This window comes from Cicer arietinum, chromosome 5, assembly GCF_000331145.2.
Source record: "Cicer arietinum cultivar CDC Frontier isolate Library 1 chromosome 5, Cicar.CDCFrontier_v2.0, whole genome shotgun sequence".
NCBI lineage: Eukaryota > Viridiplantae > Streptophyta > Magnoliopsida > Fabales > Fabaceae > Cicer > Cicer arietinum.
In genome coordinates, this window is record NC_021164.2 from 1957782 (window position 1) to 1967967 (window position 10186).

The following is a 10186-nucleotide window of genomic DNA, read 5'->3' on the forward strand; positions in this document are numbered from 1 at the left end:
TCAGCAGGAGCAAAATTGTTATTATATTTAATTTTTCTTTTTTGAAATCATTATAATGCTTTGATGAATGAGTTTTAAAAATATTATTGATCCCTTCAAATATATCATTTTTTGGTTTTACTCGTAATTTTGTTTTGTTTTTAGTCCTTCAAATATATCTTTTTGCTTTTGGTCCTTGTTTTCTTTTAGTAATCAAATGTTCTACATATTACTGAGACAATTCTAACATGAAAAATGTTCTATTTACCTCAATCTTTCTGCCATATGGATAAGATTGTTAATAATTTATTCTTGTAAATCTTATTTATACTGTCTATATACTCTATACTTCCTTCTTGCTAGTCTCTTCTAATAGCAATTTTATATTCAATATTTGACAGGTGAACACATTGCTTGTTTCCTCTGTATGCACTCGAGGAATGAGCTATCGTGGGCGAGCACGTGGACTTTTAACTTGTTATCCAAACACTACTTTGGCCATGGCCAGAGAGTTAATGGAGGCCAAGGGAGTTAAGCAATTACCAGTAGTTAAACGCGGTGGAAATCACAATAGAGAGAGGAAGCGAAGAATTGTTGGTCTTCTTCATTATGACGAACTATGGCACTGTCTCAGGTTTTTCTTCAAATCTGATACTTATCTACATGGTTATTAGTATTTTACTATACATACAAGTCGTAACCCGATTTGATACAAAATTTAATCTAATCAATGTGAATTTGTAGTGTGTTTCAATTTTAGACACATATCTCGCCGTGAGTCCTGATTCATTCCAATTAACCACTACCTAAACATAATGTAGCCAACCACTTGTTTTGTCAACTTTGTAATCAAACACTTTTCTTTTGTCACTCTTATGACTTCAATCTTAAATTATATTAACACTTGTATTTGATGTACCAACTTATAATTTAACTGCCACTTTTTTACTTAAAAATATCACATCTTTATTAGTAACATATCTTACAATTCATAATAACATTTGATTCATTGAAAAATTGATCTTCTGATTCATGATACAAATCTCAAATTGATAAACATGCTTTTCTATACTAAAAGATCTGCTTCCTCTATCAGCTTGGAATCACGGATTTTCTTGTCACCATATAATATCTGCGTTCCCTTGCAATAACTTAGAGTTTTCAAATTATAGTTTTTGCATTTTTATATTTTCAAAAGCTCTCCGATCATATTCCCTATAACTTTTTTAAGCCTGTAAGGACTTCAAAATTAACAAAAATGATAAAAAAATATTGTCCAGATTTTACTTATTTCTTGACTGAATTCTGAATTGTCAAGATTCCTCTCCTGAGAACCAGAGGGTTAAGACCAAAAAAATGTAAAGAATCATAAATTTATTTTAATTGAAAAGCTAATCCAAACTAGGCATAATTCTTGTTTCTTTTCATATAACTTGTTTGGATTGATTATATATGTATATATATGTTTATGTGCAGGAAAGAGATTAACCACAGGAAATTAGCTTATCAAAGTAGGACAGAAAACAATTTGACAAATGGGCATTAACTTTTGATTCAAGCTTCTTGGTTGCCCTTACAAAAGAAATAGTGAGTTGTTAGCAACAAAAGCTCCTTTGTTGCTTTTAAATGTGAGACCATATCACTTCATGTATGTATATTTTAATGCCACAAAAGTGGTTATTTGATAAGGAAGAAAAATATCTCCAACCCCAACACATTAAAGAATCAATGATTCTTAATCACAACCTCATATTCTTTTGCATAATTTAGGGCATTACAGCTTGTAAAGTAAACTCCATAAGAAGCAGAATACTAAATATAATGGGAAATAGAAACAGGATTTAAACCCCGAAATTGTACTATGCTCCATTATTATCATACCACTGTTGGTTCTTTAGGTAAATTTATTATTTTTTCCATGCATATAGAGGTAAAAGTAGTGGAATTTTATTGTGAACAATCAATATGTTATTCAATTTTATTGAGGTAAAAGTAGTGGAATTTTATTGTGAACAATCAATTTTTTTGGATACCATTTAAAAAAAAAAATTATGTCCATGACCCATCTTGAGAGTTTGCACCAGTTATTCATATAAATAAGTGATATTTTTTTTTTAATAATAGGTGATTTCATTTTGTATGTTCATTTTGATTTTCGTTTATTTGAATTTGACACAAATATGGTTGGTTGAAGGTAAAGTGGGAGGTAAGACTCTTATATGTGTCTCTATGAAGCACAAGCCCGATCAACAACAAAGATTAAAACTACGTATATAACAAATTTTTATTTTATAAGAATTAAAACTAAAAGATTAAAATTTTATAAGAACTAAAAGTATATTTAAATATATGTGAAACATCTTATGGATGCTTATAAAAGGGAGTATTGAGTAGTAAGGGCAAAGAATTTAGTCTACATTTTCTTATTTTTAAAATAGAGGCACTATTTAATTTACACAAAGTGATGCACAACATGCAAAGACTTAATATAAACTAGAATACAACAAGCAGCAATGGTGCAGGAGTATTTGGGTTTAAGGATAATATACTTAATATTTTTAGATTTTTTTATTTAGATTTAATTATATTTAAGAATTAAAATAAGATATCATTAAGTTATATAATTTATATTTTTATTTAAAATACTTTTAAGATTATTCTTTATTTTAAAAATATGATTTAGAAATATATTATTCTTTATTATCAAAATCATGCCATGCAACAATAAACAACAAAAATACAAAACTTAAAACATTCAGTTCCATTACAAATTTAAACTATTAATATTTGAGTGATAGTAGTACTAATCACAATGGAATTAAGTTATTAGTGATTGATTCCATTCAATGTTTGAACCAAGTTGGCAAGTGCTTTTGTAGATGACCCAAATTCTCCAAGTGCATCCCTAGCCATGTCTTTGAACTTCAAACTCTTCTCCCTTATTTCACTCCCTCTTTCAGACTCCATCAACTCTCTCACCCTTTTTTCCACTTCTTCTCCACTCACAAACCTATCTCCTTCCCTTTGCTCCACCCCAACAGCAACCTTCATGTCCTCCACCATCACATTCTTATTGACATGTTGCTCTGCATACAATGGCCATGCAATCATTGGCACTCCAGCAACCACCCCTTCCAACACCGAGTTCCATCCGCAATGACTCACAAACCCACCGACCGATTCGTGACTTAAAACCTCCACTTGTGGGGCCCATGACTTCACTACCAGGCCCCTCTCTTTGGTTCTCTCTATAAACCCATTTGGCAAAACAGAACCCAACTCAAAGTCGTTTGTTGTATCGTGAACTTGTTTCACTCCGAGTTGATCTTGTATTGGCCTCTTCACAACCCATAAGAATCTGTGTTCACTTCTCTCCAATCCTTCAGCTATTTCCTTCAATTGTGTCACAGTGAACGATCCACGGCTTCCGAAACACAAGAAGACCACGCTTCTACTCGGTTGTTTATCTAGCCATGACAAACAATCTTTGATGTGCCTTGCTTCATCTAATTTTTGTTCAAACAATCAATGCTTCATTTTTTTATAGGAAAAATAACTTTATTACCAAAGAAATTCTATCAAATAACTATCACTAATAACTAAAAAATTTGGTGGGATCTTTTTCTTCCTTAACTTATTCTTAATTGCATATATATTTATGATACTATAAAAAAATTTCACAAAAAATAATTTCAAAAGTTTAATTTTCTAAGTTCATATTTTAAGAACTTTTATCTTGATCAAATAACATTTAAAATATTTATATTTAATCTATCACAAGTTAAAATATTATATTGTTGTGCGAATGAACTTTATCACAAGATAAAATATTATATTGTTGTGTGACTGAACTTTTAATACTGTTAGTAAATATGATTGCAAAAATTTATTCAAAAATTTAAAATTTAAAGTATGTTTTGTTTCAACAAGGATAAAAACAACTTATAGAATGACATTTAATGTAATAAATGATGTGGTTTTTTTTACATGTACTAAAAATGAAAGAAACTTTTTGCGTTAAGGTGTTGAATAATTTAACTTGAGTTAATTTGAGTTAAATAATAGATCATCAGATAAAATTGTAAGAAGTCTTTGTATGAATTTTTTTTAAAGTTATATATAATTTTTGAAAAATTTACTCTATACCCCAAATTTGTACTTATACCCCACAAATTTTAAAAAATGTCAAATATATCTTTAATTTTTAAAAAAATTTGTGGAAATTACTGAAAAAGATTTTCTATACAAAAAATTTCTACTGAAAAACTTTTGAAAAAAGTTTTTCAGTATAAAAGAATAAAAAAGTGTATATCTGAAACTTTTAAACAAAGTCTTATATTAATAATATTTAAAAAATAGTGTTTATCTTAATTGAAGGTTCCAATTTTTGTTTCTTTTTGTTTTTTTTAATAAATTTTAAGCTTTACAAAAAAATATATTTATCTTACTCGACAATGAACCTCTCCACGAGAACATTAAGTACAGGTGTCCCAATTTTTTGTATAGTATTTTTTAATATTAAAAAAATTATATTAATATTCTTAATTTTATATATTAAATATTTTACAAATTTTATATTTTCATCTTATACTTAAAATAAAGATTAAATTTCTTCATCACCGATGTATTTGTGACATCGGCTATAGTCTACCATGTCACTACCCACTACTATTAAATCTAATAACAGGATTTTGTGATTTTAAATAAATTTAAACTTAACCTTTAAAAATATTAATACAACTCTAAACTTATTTATTTTATCATGGAGAAGAGAAGTAAAATGCAAAATTTAAAATCATTATACACTTTTAACTAATAAAGTCAAAGACAAAGTCACGTAGAAGTGTAATAATAAAAGGAATATTGTTAACAATTTTTGATCTTAATATGTATTTATTTTCTTGAAAATAAGGCAGTGTATAGCACAATTCTAATTTTACTATGTTTGATTTTGAAATTGATCACATTCAATATCTAAATTCATTATGTTTATTTCTCATTTTGTTATAAATATCTAAATTCAATAACTAATAATGCATTGAACAACTAGAAATAAAATTTTGCTACAAATGCAACAATTAAAGTGAACTGACCTGATTGTTGAGCGTCAGCAATCAACGGTCCGATGCAATAAACAGAAGGAGGAGTTCGTTTGAGATCCGGAAAACACGCGCCATCTTCAACCGCCTTAACCGCCACATCTTCAAGTTCACAAAAAGTATTCACAACAATTCCTTTCGCCATGGAAAGATGCTCACAGAAATACAACATCTCCCAATAAGCAGGATCTCCCCTATCAAGCACCGGGTCCGGCATCAGCGTCGCATTCAACGCCGCATTTCCCGGCGCGTGAATTTGAACTCCAGCCATATCCTTAAACGAAGCAGTCGTTTGAGTATGAATCTCCGGGAAGTAGGAATAGAGAGAGAGAACAGCAGCTCCTGAAGTGAAGAAGTAGTAAACAGGAATTCCTATGGCGGAAGCTATTTCCATGGCGGAAGTGCAGAAGAGATCGATAATAAAAGCATTGATAACGGTTTTGGCAGTGATTTGACGGAGTAAGGATTGGACGTTGACGGCGTTTGTTTTGATGAATTGGAAGGCGGTGGCGGCTAAGGAATGAGTGTTGGAATGAGTAACGGTAACGGAGGGAAAACGGAGGAAGGAAATGGAAGGGTGAGAAGTTGAAATACGGTTGATGTATGAGTCAATGGAAGGATGGTCTAGAAAGCCAGTTGTGAGAAGAATTGTGATTGAAATTTTATGTTGAATCACAAGTTTCGCTAATTCTACCATCGATATTATGTGACCTATGCTTGGTGCTGGGTACATTACTATTGTTGTTGTTTCCACCATTTTTCTCTTTTGGTTAATTTAATTTGCTCACACACAACACAAGCTTATGTAAGGAAAAAATGGGTAAACGTTCATACATTCATTTGAAAACTTGAGAAATAAAAGAATTAAAAGTGTCTGTGATAAACGTGGGATGTTAATAATTTAATAAAAAGAAAAAAATACAAAGACAATAAAATTTTTGTTTTTCTTTGTGTTTACTCATTCTTAGAAATACTTGTATACTAATAATTTACGTTTGTTGTTTGCTTATTCTTTTATTCTTCTTCACATGTATGATTTTTCCTTTAAAGATGAGTGAAGAAATCATAAAAGGTTTCCCTTCTTTCATATTTCTAAAAAACTCTATGTGTTTTTCTGAATTATGTATGTTTTTATACAGTTATGAGTAAATTTATTTCTTAATTACTTAGTGTGATGTTTCTTTTCTCTCTATATGTAGCAATCATGTGTAAGAAATGCAATGAATTAAATGAGTGACTCTTTTTGCAAAGATGCATGTCGTGGAGTGATGGAACTGTTTTTATGTAGAGAAAAATATCAATAATTATTGGTTGTTCTTTAGTATGAAAAAATATTACTAGGAGCAAATTGTGTTATGCAGTTTCAAAGTTTGTTTTATTACCTTTGGGTATATATATGTTTCCTTTCTTAGTTTCTGATTGTTTTTTTTTAAGAAGTACATAATTTTTTATTTGTTTGTATGAGCCACCATAAATAAAAAAATATTGTTATAGAATTTTTAATTGAAACTAAAAACAACATTTATAAATTTTATTGGGACTAACAAAAATTTATGACACCCTATTTTATCTATGTTTTTTCGTTTGCTATCGTTTGCGAGATAAGCTAGAAACGAACTATATGTGGACTTGCACACATGAATTTCATTATTTTATCAAAAACTAATCGTATTGTTTTTTCTAACATTATTAGTATAGAGATTATTAAGGATTTCTAGAAAAAAAAACTAAAGTTGAAAGGTGATTCTTATAAAGGAAATCATTCTCCAACAACTAATTCCAAATTATAGCCACGACTTTATTAAACTTTTAACTTGATATCCAAATACTACTTTTGCCATGGTAGAGAGTTAATGGAGGCTAAGGGAGTTAAGCAATTACCAGTAGTTAAGCAATTACTACTTCTTCATTATGACGAATTTTGGCACAGTCTGATGTTTTTCTTCAAATCTGATACTTATCTACATGGTTATTAGTATTTTACGATACATATAAGTAGTATCTCAATTTGATACAAAATTGAATTTAGTCGATGTGAATTGGTAGTGTGCTTTTATTTTAGACAAGAATTTCGTCGTGAATCTTGATTCATTCCAAGTAACCACTACATAAACATAGTGTAGCCAACCACTTGTTTTGTCAACTATTGAGGAACACACCCACCTTAACCCTACCAACCAAGTCTTCTCCATACAATCTAATAACTCTAAATTGTTGAAGACACACTAACACTACTATCGAGTTTAAATACAAAGGTTTGGAAATTGAGTAGTTTCTTATAACAAGTTGTTTATAACAATGACTATCACACTCTAAGAAAAATCTTTGAAAATATTTCTCCTTCGAACAAGTGTTTCTCTCTTATACTCTTTTCTGATTTTTCGACGATCTTCTTCAGCCTTAAGTATTTATTTATAGATAAAATTAGAGCTTCAATTTAGTCATTTATTAATTATGAGGTTTATCTTTATTCATAGGTTGGTCAACAATGATCTTATTAAAAAATAATTTCAAACAAAATACTTTTTGATAACATGTTCTTTAGCCAATTCTTTATTTCTGAATCTAATTTGAGCAGTTCTTCTAGATTTATTATGTTTGTATTTTGTTCAGATTGAGTTTGAAAATTCTTCAGATTGATTATGTTCGTATTTTGTTATGTTGGATTTTGAGTTTCAAAAACTATTTAAAAATCACAATTTATGTCACCGAAGATATTACTGGGTTGAGTCGCGGACTAGGTCGCTCTCTTTAAGATGTTTCGCGGCACTGCCCAAATTGTGCAAGACAGACTATCAACCACGAAGTCCCCAGGATAAAACAGCCCAGATTCACTGTATCGGAGTTCCACTGCACCGTAGAAAACCGTTCTAGAATTACACCCTCAATATGGCAGTTTAAGCCACTCTCAATATGACAATTAAAGTCACTCTCAATATGGTACTATGACCATTCAGGACTACAACATAATAACCGCTCTAAAACCGAAGGGACTGCGGCATAATAACCGCTCTAAAACCGAAGGGACTGCGGCATAATAACCGCTCTAAAACCGAAGGGACTGCGGCATAATAACCGCTCTAAAACTGAAGTGATTGCGGCATAATAACCGCTCTAAAACCGAATGGACTGCGGCATAATAACAGCTCTAAAACCAAAGAGATAGAAAGAAAGGGGAGAAGTGGCTCGAAAATTAGGCGAGCATAATATAAGAGGGAGAAAAGAGAAAGTTGGGAAAAGCATCCAACTTTGGTGTGTTTTTCACAATAGCTTGAAACTCATTATATAGTGATGGAAGCAAAGTCACATATGTTTTCTAAACAATGTGGGACTTTAGTATGTATAGAATTGAAACTACACAAAATATGATAGTTTTCCAAAGTGGGATTTCAAAAAAAATTCTTTCCAATGTGGGACTTGAATTTTTAAAAAAACATGTTTCTTTCCACTTAAATTTACAAAAAATATTTCTTTTCAATGTGGGACTTCAACACATTTTTAAATTCACACTATAACATACTTATGTTCCAACAATCCCCCACTTGAATTAAAAATAATGTTTCTGAAATAGCATCAAATGCTTCTATAAGATCGTGCATAAACAAAGGTGTCTCTCGACTTGAACCTTTGCATAGTAAGTAAGATTCAGATTCAACAAGAGTGACTCGTAGTCTTGAACTCTACCTCTGACATCAAACCCGCACACAACATTTTCATAGGGTGTATTCTCAAAAGCCCGTGCATTAATGGTCCTGCACGTGTATCCCAGTATAGTGAATGCTCTAGGAATTCTGCCTCGAAATTCCATAGGAAGCGGCCCCACTTCCACATTCACATAGGTGAGTCTATTAAGAGTACTCCTGTAGCTAGGTACTCCCTCCACATAGTATAGATCTCATTAAGAGTTTCTATTACCTCATCCTATCATCGCTTTAGGAATCATGCTTCTCTTATTTTATAATAGCATGTTCATCTCATATCATTTCACGACTTGTTATTACCCATTGAACCTAATTCTTGGGATCTCCAGCCTTTTAGGTCGGGTTACCATCATGAGTGACTCTATAGGCATTAGTCTCATCCTTTTGGATGTATTTATGAATTTCTCTGTAGCTAATCCTTTCGTCAAAGGATTTGCTAAATTCTCATCAGTGCATACAGGATCCATTATAACAACTCATTTAGAAAATAACTTTCTAACAGTGTTGTGCTTACGACGAATTTGTCGTTTCTTATCGTTGTAGTAACGATTCTCAATCTTCGCAATAGCCGCGGTACTATCACAATGGATCAACGCATCTGTCATAGACTTTTCCCATATAGGGATCTCAACTAGCAAACATCTCAACCAGCTTGCTTCTTCACTAGTAGTAGCTAGTGCTATCATTTCAGACTCCATAGTGGACTGAGCCAATATCATCTGTTCTTCGATTTCCAAGATACAACACCACTCACTATATTAAAATATAGTCATCGATTGCTTTGGAGTCATCTGATAAGACGTTCCAATCAGCAATATTGTATCCTTCAAGGACTATAGGAAATCTTTGTTAATGTAATTCGAGACTCATGGTCCTTTTAAGATATCTCATGACTCTTTCGATAGCGTGTCAATACTCCATACTAGGTCTACTAGTAAACCTGCACAATAATCCCACGACATAAGCAATGTCGGGTCTAGTACAATCAGTGGCATACCTGAGGCTGCCAATGATGCTTGCATATTCAGTTTGTCTAACACCTTCACTAGTGTTCTTGAAAAGTTTCACACTTGGATCATATGGTGTGCAAGCAGGTTTACAGTCAAAGTATTTATATTTCTTTAGGATATTTTCAACATAGTGAAATTGATTCAAAGAAATTCCCTTTTCTGGCCTAGTAATATTGATTCCAAGGATTACATTTGCTTCTCTGAGGTTTTTCATATCAAAGTTGTTACACAAAAATGATTTCAAAATATTTACAACATGAATGTTTGAATCAAATATGAGTATCTCGTCTACATAGAGACATATGATAGTGCAAATGTCATTTTCAAATTTGTAGCAAATACATTTGTCACTTTCATTCACTTTAAACTCATTCAATATAATAAAGTTATCAAACTT

The 10186-nt window shown here is 31.2% G+C and overlaps 2 protein-coding genes across 2 annotated transcripts in view; one reads left to right on the forward strand and one right to left on the reverse strand.

Annotated features, from left to right (window-relative positions):
• LOC101512312 (chloride channel protein CLC-f) overlaps window positions 1-1902 on the forward strand; it is a 9165-nt gene extending 7263 nt beyond the window's left edge. Inside the window, exons 9-10 of the mRNA XM_004499625.4 lie at window positions 381-613; window positions 1456-1902. Coding sequence (XP_004499682.1) covers window positions 381-613; window positions 1456-1525 — 303 coding nt within the window. The 3' untranslated portion in view covers window positions 1526-1902. The remainder of the gene's footprint in view (window positions 1-380; window positions 614-1455) is intronic.
• A 750-nt stretch (window positions 1903-2652) lies between these two features.
• Window positions 2653-5950, reverse strand: UGT88F9 (UDP-glycosyltransferase 88F5). Its single transcript, XM_004499642.4, has 2 exons — window positions 5073-5950; window positions 2653-3485 (listed from the first exon to the last, which is right to left on the reverse strand). Exons 1-2 carry the CDS (start codon window positions 5833-5835, stop codon window positions 2806-2808), a joined length of 1443 nt encoding a protein of 480 aa, XP_004499699.1. The 5' UTR covers window positions 5836-5950; the 3' UTR covers window positions 2653-2805.
• Window positions 5951-10186: the final 4236 nt, after the last annotated feature.